The sequence below is a fragment of the Arachis duranensis genome, chromosome 7, assembly GCF_000817695.3.
Source record: "Arachis duranensis cultivar V14167 chromosome 7, aradu.V14167.gnm2.J7QH, whole genome shotgun sequence".
In the NCBI taxonomy this organism is placed as follows: Eukaryota; Viridiplantae; Streptophyta; class Magnoliopsida; order Fabales; family Fabaceae; genus Arachis; species Arachis duranensis.
Window position 1 is genome coordinate 2,306,108 of NC_029778.3, and position 15,555 is coordinate 2,321,662.

At 37.4% G+C, this 15,555-nt stretch overlaps 2 protein-coding genes across 2 annotated transcripts; one reads left to right on the forward strand and one right to left on the reverse strand.

The window, feature by feature from the left end:
* Positions 1-10,329: 10,329 nt before the first annotated feature.
* On the forward strand, positions 10,330-13,419 carry LOC107496346 (pentatricopeptide repeat-containing protein At4g39952, mitochondrial). Its single transcript, XM_016117578.3, has one exon. The coding sequence runs from the start codon at positions 10,397-10,399 to the stop codon at positions 12,728-12,730; it is 2,334 nt and encodes a 777-aa protein (XP_015973064.1). The 5' UTR covers positions 10,330-10,396; the 3' UTR covers positions 12,731-13,419.
* Positions 13,420-13,675: 256 nt separating this feature from the next.
* Positions 13,676-13,984, reverse strand: LOC127740671 (putative lipid-transfer protein DIR1). Its single transcript, XM_052252041.1, has one exon. The coding sequence runs from the start codon at positions 13,982-13,984 to the stop codon at positions 13,676-13,678; it is 309 nt and encodes a 102-aa protein (XP_052108001.1).
* Between the last annotated feature and the right edge of the window lie 1,571 nt (positions 13,985-15,555).

The window sequence follows — 15,555 nt, forward strand, 5'->3', positions numbered from 1 at the left end:
GTGTTTTTAAAGTATCATTGTTAATATTTTTAACAAGTAAATTGATTTAAAATTAAAATTTACATTAAAATTGATAGATAAAATGAAATAGGTCTTACTTTAAAAAGATAGGATCACTTTAATAAAAAATAATAAAATTTTATCATTTATATAATTATTTTGATAAAATAATTAAAAATAATATAAACTTTTAGTTGAATTAAAATCAAATATTAGAATAACAAATTTTGCTTTTAATTTTAAATCTCTATTTATAATAAGTCTCACAAATACTGATGTGTTATTTGGTGGGATTCAAAATAAAATTGAACTTTAAACTAGTATTAGAAATAGAAATTCTCAAGAATTAGTTTCATGTTTTAGATATGATTAATTATAGAAAAACTTTTGAGGCAAACAACTTTAATTAATCATTTGACCAGCACAAATACTAAATGGTCATTTTATTAATTTATGTGTGTAAATTTTAAAAAATGTGGGTGTAAATTATATTGATTCATGAATGTAAATTGTATTGATTCATATGTGTAAAACTCTAATAAATAGATGTACAAATTATATACTTCTTATGTATAAAATATCTGTAAATACGAGTGTAAATTATTGTTGACTAAGTGCTGGCCAAAAATAATAATATTTACTAGTTATATAGTATTGCTCTTCATTATAACCCAACAAATAAAGTAACTAAGCAGTGACGTTTTCTTCAATAGTGGGGTGAGGAACAAAAATTTTCTTCATGTAGAACAAAACGTTGGCGACGTTTTGTAGTTAACGACAGTGTCATTTTTTTTACGTGTCAGAAGACATTCCCACAATGGCGTTAAACACACCAATGGACTCATTTTTTGGACAATTCATGTTAATAGTTAATTAAGACTTCTAGGCGTGTGTTGGAGTGTCATTTAACGTGTTATATTAGCAAATTTTGACACCATCAATAAACAATGTGACAAAAGGATTAATATGACTAATTTAAAATCTTTAAAAGACGAATTTGATTAATTTTTTTTTTTCAAAGACCAATTTAGAGGACGAATAATTTTGTAGGGACTAATTTGACCATTTACTTAAAAAATATTGCACTAACATAATCCAAATCTGATAGTTTGAACCATTGTTATTAAAACCGGACTGGACTGGCTCAACTAAAAAACCGGTAGATCGGACCTTATACCGGTCCGGTCCGATATTTAAACCGTGTAAGGCAATAAATCGGTCAAATTTGGAATGAACCGTTGAAAACTAGTCAAACCCAATGAAGACCGGTCCGATCGAACCGATATGAATTGGAAATTTGTTTAAAATGCTAGAGTTAGGGTTCAAACCAAAGTTATAAAAACTGGTTTGAACCGGCCAGTCAAACTCTAAACTATTGCCAATTACAATTTGGACCAATGTTTTAAAAATTGGATCGGACCGGCCTATTCTACCGGTCTAACCGTGAACCGACAGTAATTACGGTCCGGTTTGCCCCCTAAAACAATTTCTCTAAAAGCCGGAGGAGAACCGTCGAACCAGCCGGTTTTTGGCTTGTTGAACTGGACAGGGAACCGACCGGTTTAAATGAAACGGCGTCGTTTTTGCCAAATTTGCTTACTTTCACTCTTGGTTCTAAAGCTCATTCGTTTCTTTCTCCCTTTCTCCCTCCCTTTCTTTCGTTCACAGAAACTCAGCCAAAAAACCCTAGCACTGTAAGCCTACACCACTGCCGCTGCAAGGAGTGGTATACTGTCGCCGTCCGTCCGTCTACCTAGCTTCCCTCGTGCTCCAAGTCTTCAACCCTCGTTCGCTGTCACCGATCGCACTGCTTCCTTGAGCTCGGCGTCCGTCGTCTTTGTCTGCTCAGCCTCGCTTCCGCCGCCGTTGGTTGCCGTTAACGTTCGCGTCTTCGTTCAGCCGTCGTCTTCGTTCGCATTCTTTGCCGTTCAAGTTTGCTCGGGGTTCACCATTCGGATTCGCGTTCCTCTGGAAGCCACTATTGAACAGAGAGAAGGGGAAAATAGGATCTGTTATTGAATTCCTCAATTGAGGGTTTATATACATGCATTATAATGAAGTTAATCGAACCTGTGATTAATTGAGCCCCAATTCTAACTAACTGGGCAGCTAATTTAATTTCTAACTAACTTTAACTTATGCTACTAATCATACATCTAATAGCCCCCCTCAAGTTGGAGCATACATGTTGTATGTTCCCAACTTGGCCATGAGATACTGAAATTGAGGTGCAGGGAGTGCTTTAGTGAGGATATCCGCAAGTTGATGTTTGCTTGGAACATGCACCAGCTTGATGATCCCAGAAGCGACTTTTCTCGAATAAAGTGGCAGTCGATTTCGATATGTTTGGACCGCTCATGTAATGTTGGATTGGTAGACATCTGAATAGCCGAGATGTTGTCGCAAAAAACCATGGCTGAGTGGACCTCAATGTGCATGAATTTTAGCAAGGCCATGAGCGAGAGGACCTCACAAGCAGCATTTGCCAACGCCCGATATTCAGCCTCGGTCGAGCTTCTGGAAACCACATCTTGTTTCTTACTCTTCCATGATATCAGAGAATCACCCAAAAAAGTGCAATACCCAGTGGTGGATCGCCTTGTATCTAAACAGCCCCCCCAATCCGCATCAGTGTACATGGTGAGATTGAATTTGGACTTAGAGGAGAAAAGGAGCCCTTGTCCCGGTGCAGCTTTCAAGTAACGAAGGACCTGATGAGTGGCATTCAAATGGGGAAGGCGCAGGTCGGACATAAACTGGGCCAATTTCACTACTGCGAAGGTAATGTCTGGTCTGGAAATTGTTAAGTACATGAGGCGGCCAATCAGCCTTCTATAGTGGGATGGGTCAGGTACGAGATCGCCTTCATCAGCTCGAAGTTTCAGATTTGCATCCATAGGCGTGGTGGCAGGCTTACATCCTAAGTAACCTGTCTCTTCCAATAACGACAACGTATACTTTCTTTGAGTAAGCGCGATGCCAGTTTTAGAGTGTGCATGTTCTAAACCCAGAAAAAACTTGAGGTCACCCAAGATTTTGAGCTTGAAAATTGATTGGAGTTTTAGTTTAACGTTGTCAACCATCTCTTGCTTGGGAGCAGCTATGATGATATCATCCACATAAACAATGAGGAAAGTAGTCGCATCGCCTTCACCCAAAGCAAATAGAGAGTAATCCTGTTTGCATTGTGTGAATCCGTGGCTGAGGAGAGTGGTACAGAATTTGGTAAACCATTGCCATGAAGCTTGCCTCAGACCATACAAAGACTTTGTGAGCTTGCAAACTAATCCCTCTTTCCGTTGAGGATGGCCCAAGGGTAACTCCATGTAAACTTCTTCATCTAATTCCCCGTTGAGAAATGCGTTGTTGATATCTAATTGGAGAAGACTCCAATTCTTGACAGCAGCAATGGTGAGAAGAGTCCTGACTGTGGTGATTTTTGCGACCGGGCTAAAGGTATCCCGAAAGTCGATCCCGGCTTGTTGAGTGTAGCCTTTGGCAACGAGGCGCGCCTTATAGCGCTCCAGTGTACCATCTGCCTTTAATTTGGCTTTGTACACCCACCGACACCCGATTGCACGTTTGGCTTTGGGTAGTTTAACCAAGACCCAAGTATTATTGGCTTCGAGGGCATCTAGCTCTTCTTGCATGGTCTGCCGCCACTCTTTGAACTTGACAGCTTGGTGATAGAACTGAGGTTCAGGAATGATGTCCAACTGAGCAATGGAGTTGTGATATTTGGAGCCAAGCTTGTGAGTACTAAGGTGGTTAGTGAGAGGATATGGTGTTGAGGTATGGTACACATAGTCATTTAGATATGATGGTGGCTGAGTGTGGCGGGTAGATCAACGTAATGGTGGTGGTTGAGGCTAAGCGTTGGGGATGATGGAAAAAAAGTTTGGTGTGAGGCGAAGGTGGTAAATGTGACGGAATAAGATCTAGAACAGGCTTAGGTAGTGCAAAATCATGAAACAGATCTGTGTTGGGTTGAAGATGAGGAGATTGGCTAAAGGGCATGATGTTTTCATGAAATACAATGTCTCTAGATATGAAAAACTGTTTGGTGCGAAGATTGTAAAGCTTATATCCTTTATAGCCAATAGGATATCCAACAAAGACAGAGGGATCAGCTCTTAGGAAAAATTTAGTCCTAGAATTGGGAGTAGTTGCTGCATAGGTAAGGCATTCAAAGCTTCTCAAGGAATCATAGTTGGGTGTCTTGCCAAAAAGGAGTTCAAATGGTGACTTGAAGTGTAGAAGTTTGCTGGGAGTTCGGTTGATAATGAAGGTAGCAGTGATGACGCATTCACCCCAAAAGGAAATGGGCACGTTGGATTGGAAAAGTAATGCTCTTGCAACATTCAAGAGGTGTTGATGCTTGCGTTCCATGACGGCATTTTGTTGTGGACGATAAGGACATGAGAATTGGTGCAAGACTCCCCGTTGCTGCAAGAATGCATCGAGAGCAAGTTCTTTGGCATTATCCGACCTGAAACACTTAATTCTTTGGCCAAATTGAGTTTCAACCAAGGCAAAAAAATTCTTTAAGCAATCTGTGGCCTCAGACTTGTGAGTTAGCATATAAATCCAGCAAAAACGAGATGCATCATCAACAATTGTTAAAAAGAAACGTTTTCCATTATAAGTTGGGATATGGTAAGGTCCCCAAACATCACAATGTATAAGGTCAAAAGCATTAGAGGACATGTTATTTTGTGATTCGAAAGGAAGTCTTTTGAATTTTGCTAAGTGACAAACTTCACAAGTGTGGTGGTCTGACTTATTTGGTAATTGCAAGATGTTATCTAAATGCTGTAAAACACTAGAAGGAGCATGTCCTAAACGTGCATGCCATAATTGGGATTTGCACATATTTATTTGATTAAAACTAGTATGAAAGGTCGGATTAGACTGAGTGGAGACATATGATGATGACTTGGTTGGGGTGTTGGCTCTCAAGATATAAAGTCCCTGCTGCAGGCTACCCTTCCCAATCTTCTTCGAACACTTGTTGTCCTGAATAACGAAATGAGTGTATCCAATAGTGACAGTGAGTGAAGAATTGGAAATTAAGGCGGACACTGATAGTAAATTGACTCGAAATTCAGGCACATAAAGCACATTGTAGAGTGTAATATTGTTATTGATGAAAACTGACCCTATGAGATTTGCAGAAAAAATGTCACCATTTGGTAAAGAAACTGAAAACCTCTTAGAGGTATGAATGGACTCGAAAAGTGATAAATCACAAGCAATATGTATAGTGGCTCCACTATCTAAGATCCAAGCATTGTTGGGTAAATTTGACCTTATCATGGATGTGTTGAGAACAATACCTGCTGGGGTTGCGACACCTGTGGATTCAGGAGTTGGAATTTCCTGAATTTGGTGATGATTGAGTAGGGACAAAAGTTGTTGAACTTGAGCAGAGGTCAGGTTGGGAGTGGCCGGTGTTGATGGTTCCAAATTGACAGACACATTGTGTACGGATGGCCTCGGGCCTCTCCCTTTGCCAAAATTTGGTGGGAATCCGTGGAGCTTATAGCACTTATCGATTGTATGCCCAAGAAGGCCACAATGAGAGCAGAGAGGACGATCTTTCTTGAGTGTGCCTCGGCCACGACCTTGAGGCTGAGCGGCATGAGGATTGCGGGCGAGGAAAGCGACTTGAGGTTGTGGCAGTGAACTCAAGGAAGCTCCTAATGCCCGATGTTTCTCTTCTTGAGTCACCAAGGACAGCACCTTGTTAATCGCAGGGAGAAGGTCCATGAGTAGGATTTGGCCCTGAATTTGAGAATAAGACTCATCTAGTCCCATCAAGAAGCAATGGACGTATTCTGCTTGAAGAAATTCTTGCATAGCTCGAGCATCACCACAGTTGCATTGTACAGGTCTGTAGGAGTTCAATTCCTCCCAAAGAACTTTGATCTTGGTAAAGTATTGTGAGATGGTCATCGTGCCTTGGCGGAGATTCATCAAATCACGTTTTAACTCGAAAACACGAGGGCCATTGCCATGTTGAAATCGATCTTTCAAATCATTCCAAAGTTCAGCAGCCGAATTTGTATACACCAGTGAAGTGGCTATCTCTTTTGAAACAGAGTTCAGAATCCAAGTGCTCACTACATCATTGACACACTGCCAGTTTTCAAATTTCTCTGGTTCAGTGGTAGGATCAGGTTGAGAAACAGAACCTGTGATAAAGCCAAGCTTTCTCTTGGCATTGAGGGCTTTTTGTATAGCGCGGCTCCATGAATGATAGTTGTCCTCACTGAGTTGTTGAGTGACTAAGATCAAACCTGGTTGATCAGCTGGGGAGAGGTTGTATGGGTCGATTGTCATGGATGAGGCTGAAGAAGCAGCCTAAGACAGTGAAGCGGAAGGTTCCATGAACACGCACGATGAATGGCTTCTCGTCAAGGTTCGTTGATCGGAAATTTCTGTTTCGATTTCAAGAACAGGGATGAAACAAGCAAGATCTCATCAATCTCTATCGTGTGAGCCAAGAAGAGAGGAAGAAAGAAGAAGAACGAGGAAAGAAGATGCAGAAATGGTGGAGAGGAGAGAGAGAGTAGACGGTTACGGAAGCTTCAAGAAGGGTTTGCTCTGATACCATATTGAACAGAGAGAAGGGGAAAATAGGATCTGTTATTGAATTCCTCAATTGAGGGTTTATATACATGCATTATAATGAAGTTAATCGAACCTGTGATTAATTGAGTCCCAATTCTAACTAACTGGGCAGCTAATTTAATTTTTAACTAACTTTAACTTATGCTACTAATCATACATCTAATAGCCACGTTGCCCTGCTTCAAACTCTGCGACCAACCCGCACGCTCCACCTAGCCGTGGAGCTGCTCTCTTTTGTCGTCACCATGAGTTTCCTAAACCCATCACCAGACAATACACTCACACAACACCAATACTCTGCTTCAAACTCTGCAACTTCTTATTTCTATTACAATAAGTAACTACTTGATTTGGCAGTGGTTTGGATTTTTTTCATAGAATGAATTAAAGTATACAATAGTTATGTTCTCTTCTCTATCACATTGATACTAAGCTTTGAATTCTCTTATTTAGTTTCAAGTTTACCGCACTCAACGTGTTTGATGAAATGCTTTAACCATATTTCCGGTTGTTTTATCATTTCTAGCTTTTAGAAACTTAGTAAGTTGATTGCATGTGAAATTAGAATAATTGGATCTTAGTAATTAGGAAATTTTAGCTGCACAAATAGCATCTTTGTAGAAAACATATTAGCATGATGATTCCACTTGCATTAGTGTTCTTCTGGTAAATTTTAACTGTTAGTGTGAACTTGTTAATTTGCTAATTGTTCTTGTGTTGTTGTTCTGTTGTTCTTCTATTATTTTTATTTTATTTTTTTTGTTGTGATTTTCTGTTCTTGAACTTGTTAAGTTGATAATTTGCTAAATTGTTGGGCTGCTGTTGTTTTAATTTGCTAAATTGTTAGGTTTCTGTGATTTAATTTGTTGGATTTTCTATTTAGGTCTTATTCTTGTTTATTTGCTAAATTGTTGTTGTGTATTTATTGTTGTGTCTGAGATTCTTGCTGGATATTGGGGATCATTGATTTATTATATGCTTCATGTTTTCATTGTTTTCTTCTTCTGAAGGAAAAAAAATATGTTTTCATTGTTTTGTTGATTGTTTGTTTTGTTTCAGAAATTAATTTTTTGTGATCAATGCTCAAACTCTAAATGCTGTTCTATTGGTCTTGCAGTGTTTGTTTTGTTTCAGAAATCAATTTTTTGTTATCAATGCTCAAACTCTGAATGTTGTTCTTCTGTTTTTGTTTTGTTTCATAAATCAATATTTTGTGATTAATGCTCAAACTCTGAATGTTGTTCTATTGTTTTTGTTGTTTCAGAAATCATTTTTTTGTGATTAATGCTCATACTCTGAATGTTGTTCTGTTTTGTTTTAAGGCTGTGTTTAGAAGAGGTAATTGAAGAGGTAATTGATTTCTGAGTGTTGTTTTGTTTTTGTTTTAAAGATGTGTGTTGTGTTCAATTTGCAGGAAATTCTTCGAGGTATATAAGAATTAAGAAGGAAGACTATTTTAACGGTATTATTCTGTTGATTCTGGTATGCTACAAGCTTGAACATAGAATTAAAGAGAGAAACCCTTTTTATTTTATCATTGGCCTATTTTTGGCATTGCATATCATTGTAGTTTGTTTATTCATAGAACTAGTTGTTTATGATCCCCTTTTGAAGTAAAAAAATGCAGTAGAAGAGTGTTTAGAACCAGTTGCTTTATTCATTGAATTTTTATAGAATCAGGTGTTTATTATAAAACGGTTTTTTCGGTTGAACCGGTTGAAACAATGAACTAATAAACCAGTAATTAGAGCAGTTCGATAACTAGTCCGGTTTTCTGAACCTTGGTTTGGACAGAAGCCAAAACCGTCAGATTGAAAAACCGTCATTGGACTGCCAAACCAGCCGGGAACTGATCGGCCGAACCGAACCGTGACCCGGCCGGTTTTTAAATTGTGTAAAAAACGGCTGCGTTTTGGTTGCTGAACCCTAACTCCTTAACTTCCCTAACCATTACCCCTCTCCTCTCCCGTCTCCAGAATGCGAAGCAGCACTCACCTGAACGGCTGGACCTCAAGCTTCCAGCGTTTAATTGTACCTAGACTGTGTTGATTATTTGATGGTAATTATTGCATTGTTTCTGACTAATTAGTGATTAGCTCAGTGCTCAATTGTTCATTTGTTCTTCACTTGTTCATCATTTTTTTACGCTCTGTTTCTGTCTTTCGAAGGTCTGGTTGACTGATTGTGTTGTTAATTTTTGTTGAACAATTATTTGATTGTTTGTTTACTCTGGTTCTGCTGCTGTTTATTGATTATTGATTATTTTAAAGCTCTGTGCTGCTGTTTTTTGTATTGTGATTTTAATTTACTAATTATTGATTTTGAATGTCTTGTGATTGTTGATTAGTGATGTGTTGCTGACTTGTGTTTGTTTGACTGTATTGTGATTTACATCTGCTTGGATTGTGACTGTTTTGCTGATTTATTGAGTAACATGACGAAGGAGCATTAAAGTGTCAAGTTTAGCTCTGGGTTATTGTAAAATCCGTTTGCTTTTCCTGATTTATTTTGAGTATCTTCAAATGAATACAATTTTGTTGTGAGAACGGAGACACCTCTTTTGATTAGAAATTTGTGGTATGTTAGGTGGCAGGTTAGAATTGAGCTTGTAGCAATGGAAGAATGAGGTTTCTGAACTTTTAGTTTGTGTTAAATGATATGGATTGTATAGCTACTACTTCGAGGAACCTTCATTTTTTTTTTGGTGAGGAAACCTTGATTCCTTTTCTTTGTTGCTTGGACAAATTTAAACCAAAGTTGGAAATGGTTTGATATTTTTTGGTTTTTTTTTTTATGTAATTGCTTTATTGATCAATGTCATTACAACAAACATTTATAGGATGAAGAAAGGATTTTGGTTGCAAACTTTGAAAGCAAAAGCTTTAGTTCATTAAAATATTTAAGTTTGTACTTTATCTAAAGATCATTTTATGTAGTGCTTTAGATTTAGAAGATATTTTAAAATTTATTAGATTATAATTATGTTTTAGAGTGTTTATTTATAATTTATTTATTATTTTAATATAAAATAGTTTTTTCAGTTGAATCATGATTGAACTGGTTAGATCATTAAACCAATAAACCAGTAAATATAGCAGTTTGATAACTGGTTTGGTTTTCAGAACTTTGGTTTGAACCCCTTCCTTCATAAATGAAGGCACCATTTACCGCCATAGGCTGCTATATTCTTCATTAATATATATATATCTTACATCAAATTATTTTTATTTAATTTATTTTAACTTTAGTTATAAATTTACTTATTCTTAAATTAATTATATTTTTATTTAATAATAATTATAAATTCATTTATTTTTTTTACAATTATATAATATCTATTTAGTATTATTTTTTAATAAATATTTGTAGTATATAATAATATAATAAATATAAACTAATTAATAAATTATTAAAATTTAAAAATAATAGTTATTTTAATATAAAAACAATAAAAATATTTATGATAGAATAAAAATAATAAAATATTTATAATTTTTGTTCTATATTATTTTAAAATAGTTTAATACTTTTAAAATATTATTAAAAATATGTATTTTAATTTTAAATTTTTAACTATTTTTTATTTTTTATTTTTTATTTATATAGGACTGAATTAACCGGTTCAACTAGTGACTCACTCAATAACCTCGCCGATTCGGTTCGGACCACTATGGTTTGAACGGCCAGATGTGGATGAATTCCATGGAGTTTGGAGTTTGGTTACTTCACAATTTACGCTGTGACACCGTCACACACATTCCAAATGCGCTTTCTCTCCAAAAAACTGTTGCTTGCTCAAAGAAACAGAAACTACTTCATCAGCATCATCAGCTCTCATTATTCCACTCTCGCTTCACACACTCTCATCTCACTCTCTAACCGCATCACCACTCTCCATTCTCTTCTCCAATTCCACGCCATTGCCATCACCACCGGCAACTCCACCAACCCCTTCATCGCTTCCAAGCTCATCTCTCTCTATCACAACCCTTCTTCCTCCTCCGCCATCTTCCTCTCCCTTCCTCCTTCCTCCGCCGACACCTTCCTTTGGAACTCCATCATCAAGTCTCATTTTTCACGTGCCCATTATGCCCATGCGCTTCAATTTTACTCCCTTATGCGGTGTTCTGATGTTCTGCCCGATCATTTCACTGTCCCCATGGTTGCTTCTTCATATGCCCACTTGATGATGGTTCAAGATGGGACGAGCCTTCATGGGTTGGTATCAAAATGTGGACTTTTTGGTTGTAATTCAGCTGTGGGGTCTTCGTTTGTGTCCTTGTATTCGAGGTGTGGACTAATGAGGGATGCATGCTTGGTGTTTGATGAAATGCTTGTGAGAGATGTTGTTGCTTGGACTGCGCTTGTGGTTGGGTTCGTGCACAACGGGGAGAGTGAAAAGGGTTTGAGGTGTCTTCGTGAGATGATGCTTCATGGGGTCGATAGTGAGAGGCCTAACTCTAGGACATTGGAGGGTGGGTTACTTGCTTGTGGGGATCTTGGTGCTTTGTCTGAAGGAAGGTGTTTGCATGGTTTTGTGGTGAAAACCGGGATTGGATGTGAACAAGTTGTGCAGTCATCGCTTTTGTCTATGTATTGCAGGTGTGGGGTCCTGCAGGAAGCTTATCAGTCATTCTCTGAAGTGATAAACAAAGATCTGGTGTCTTGGACATTAATCATTGGAGTTTATGCAAGGTTTGGGATGGTGAATGAATGTGTAAGGTTGTTTTGGAAAATGCTAGAGAATCAAGTAGATCCTGATGGAATTGTTTTAGGTTGCATTCTTTCAGCCTTTGGTTATTCGGTGAATGAATATGAAGCGAAAGCCTTTCATGGATTTATCATACGGAGACATTATATACATGATGATGTGGTTCATAATTCATTGCTGTTTATGTATTGCAAGCTAGGGATGTTAACTTTGGCAGAGAGGCTGTTCAACAATTGCCAACATAGCCCAGAGTGCTGGAATTATATGGTTAATGGCTATGGTAGAATTGGCAACAACACAAAGTGTGTTGAACTCTTTAGGGATATGCACTATTTAGGTATTGATTCTGAATCAACCAGCATAGTTTCAGCAATTGGTTCCTGTGCCGAATTAGGACAAACCAATTTAGGAAGGTCGATTCATTGCAATGCTGTAAAAGGTTTTATGGATGCCAATGTATTGGTTGCTAATTCACTCATACAGATGTATGGAAAATGTGGTAAGATGACCTACGCTTGGAAAGTATTTAAAAGGTTGGATAAGGATGTTATCTCTTGGAACACTATGATATCAGCTCATATTCATGTCAAGGATTATAAAGAGGCTACAAAGTTATTTAACAAGATGATTAACGAAGGCCATAAGCCCAATACAGCAACTTTTGCAATAGTGCTTTCAGCTTGTTCTCACATTGCATCTCTGGAGGAAGGAGAAAGAGTTCACCGCTACATAAACGAAAGAGGTTTTGAGCTCAATTTACCTCTTGGCACAGCTTTGGTTGATATGTATGCTAAGTGTGGGAAGCTAGAAAAATCAAGGCAGGTATTTGACTCAATGAAAGAAAAGGACCTAGTTTGTTGGAATGCGATGATTTCGGGCTATGGAATGAATGGATATGCAGAATCTGCTCTGGATATATTCAAGCATATGGAGAAATCAAACGTTAAGCCAAATGGAGTTACCTTCCTTGGTCTTCTCTCTGCATGTGCCCATGCCGGGCTTGTCGAAGAAGGGAAACATTTATTTGCTAAGATGCCATGTTACTCTGTGGAACCAAATTTGAAGCACCACACTTGTATGATAGATATTTTAGGAAGGTCGGGTAATCTGGAAGAAGCGGAAGCTCTGGTCCTGTCCATGCCCATTCATCCAGATGGGGGTGTGTGGGGAGCTTTGTTAAGTGCTTGTAAAACTTACAATCAAGTTGAGATGGGAATAAGGGTTGCCATGTATGCTATTGAGTCTGAACCAGAAAATGATGGATATTATATGATGATGGCCAATATGTATAGCTCAATTGGGAGGTGGGAAGAAGCAGAAAATGTGAGAAGGACAATGAAAGAGAGGTGTTCACTGGGAAAGAAAGCTGGTTGGAGTGTGCTGTAAGCTAAATGGCTTGTTTTATGTTCAAAATTTCCTTTTAATGGAGTCTAATATTTCAAAATGTAAAAGGAACATAAGGCGCCTTACCTACGTGTCAATAGGTTTGTGGTTCTAAAATTTTCACCATAGATAAAGTATCAAAATGTTTTTTCACTGGCCATCTGTCTTACTTTGAAGTTCACATGCTGTTTGAATGAAAAACTGTAAAATAGCTTTGGTGAGAATTCATTGTGACGGATTAAGATGCTTAAGTTAGATTGATATTGGTGAGTTAGCAACCGGCTCACTGTTGAGTTTTGTTTGAACTTTGAACTTGTATAAACCTGTAGAGAAGTGCATATATTCTTAATAAAGATTCTTTTCCTGCTAGCTGGAAGCAGTAGATTTGTGTTTATGAGTGTTATAGAAATTTGGTGAAATGATACTGTGTATACTGGTTTTATTGAAGTATGTTCATGAAGAAGTGGAATAAGTTGCACATAGTTTCTAAATTCAGAACACGAGTAACATATTCTATTAAATAGATCTCAAATTACACAAGTATCTCATAGCTGTCTTGATATTCCTATTGAGCAATAGTGACCTTGCATTGTTGTACATCAAACACCTTTATAACAATCCTCACTACAACACAAGACACTTATGCTACATCATATATATATATCTGCTTGCACACATGAGGGGAAACAACACTGATAAACAAGTAGTTTATTTGAGGGGTCCAAAATGGCTATCTTAGAAGCTTATTTTATTGCCAATTAATCACACTGAAGTTAAGACTAAAAAGGATGCTTGTATAGTTGTAAAGGACTCAACCTTCCTGAGTTGCTTCACTTGACTGCAGAGCCAAAGAAAGAATCATGAAGCATTCTTTACCCAAATCAAATACAAGCATACGTAGTTTATATATTGAGTTTAATTCAGGGTTAAGGACTTAAGATTATTACCTTAACATGGAGGTTTCTTCATACCACATTTACCGGGCAAGGCCAAAGCATTTGCAGGGTTTATTCCAAGTGCAGGTAGGGCTGACTTGTAGGTGCAAAGGCAAGGGATATTGGCACCTCGGACAAGGGCGCAACATTGCTTGTTCGGTGGTGGTGGGCGGTTGCCGGTAACTGCTGCACGGCATACGCCTAGGTTGTCGGTGTTTATGTTACATATCACAACAGCTTGAGCTACTTCACCACCCAAGAAGGCAATTACCAGTGCTGCTACCAGCCATTTCATCATAGTGTTGCCACTGGTATGTGCCATACTCTTTACTTAACCAGGTGATGAATTTGCCAAGTCTAGTTTATCATGTTTTGTGTTGCCTCAAAGTTAAATTTATAGTGATGCTTAGAGTGTTGGTATAGTAATTAATTGCATTTGTTTTGTATAAAAAGTCTTACTTAATTGTTAAGTGTATCATGTGAGTCCAGTCTGTGTTCACGGGATAGGTTTACATCAGAATAGTGAGACTAATCATAATAAAATATACTATAACTGGTCCCATAGTTGCTGTGAGTAACAATAATTCCAAGTACCGAAAGGTACTTTGTATTTGGTTGGTTGTTTGATAACAATGTCATTAAGTGAACCAATAAAGAAATGAACCTGTTAACTTCTTTTTTGGCATCTTATATTTGTGACTTGGAGATCATAATTTCAAGCACAAAAAGGTTATGATATTTATTATGAAAATATTAAGGAAGTAAATCTTATTGCCTACTCGGTGATACAGAAACAAGAAAAAGTACTTCGAGATTTGCATTTTATTTTGGTACTAGTGCAATTTATTGGTCTTCAAAGAAACAACCAGTAGTAACTCTCTCTACCGCTAGCAGAATATATAACACTAGCAAGTTGTGAAACACAAGTAGGGGTAAAATCTTGTGCATATCTATAAAAATTTTAAACCCAATTTCACCCTAACCCTACATACCCTCAACCACAATATGAAGCACAGTTGAAATTATTTGTATTCTCAAAGATAGTCCGTGAATGCATAGTATTCTCCTCATGTTTGTCTTTATGTGTATATATATATATAAAAGAAAAAGGTTGCCAGAAACCTTCCTGGAATATGATGGATATTGCAAAAATGTCAACAGATAATGCTATTAAAGTTGAGAAGAAAACATTAGTGGGGTTACGATGGATATTGCACTTATGGACAATAAATTATGTCATCATATAGTTCAGAATCAGAGGTCATGTTGTGGTCCTATTCTTACTTTCCAAAGAGTTGCATTCTTTGATTTTCTGAAGTCATTGTTTGGTGTCGAGTTTAATGTTGGAAGAATTATATCTCATGATATTTTTAATGCTCTATCAAGAGTATTTTTGATAAGATATTAGCACTTGACCCCGAATATGAACAAAGTATTTTTTGCTAAGTAAGATTGGTTACATGGATCTAACAACGTCACTGTGTCGGGTCTATACATCAGGATGCGATAAAATTTCATCGTCAATTCGTCACCATGCCTAGGGATGTAACAAAGTTTTACGTAAACTATTGCAAAACTTTCCTTGTTTTTCCGGACTTGAGACCGGCCATGTAAACATAGGCCGAATTCGATAGGGCAATAGCACATTTTGGCTTTTTCTTTCAAAGACACTAAACTAAGGTTTATGCATGTAGTAATCACAAGTTTGTGGCGGTCTCATCAGTAGTAACAGTCCCTTTGATTGAGACTACTAGTAGTTAAGGTGTAACTATCTCTTTTTCATTATCCTCTTGTTTAGTCTTCCTTACATCAAGTCAATGTATTCAAATATTCAATAAATAATTAAATATTGCTACTACAAGATTTGATTCTTCAAGTACTATAGCGGTTAAA

What these genes read in the sequence shown, in the direction of transcription:
- LOC107496346 (XM_016117578.3), top strand. Translation starts at nt 10,397, where the DNA reads ATGCGCTTTCTCTCCAAAAAACTGTTGCTTGCTCAAAGAAACAGAAAC.
- LOC127740671 (XM_052252041.1), bottom strand. Translation starts at nt 13,984, where the DNA reads ATGGCACATACCAGTGGCAACACTATGATGAAATGGCTGGTAGCAGCA.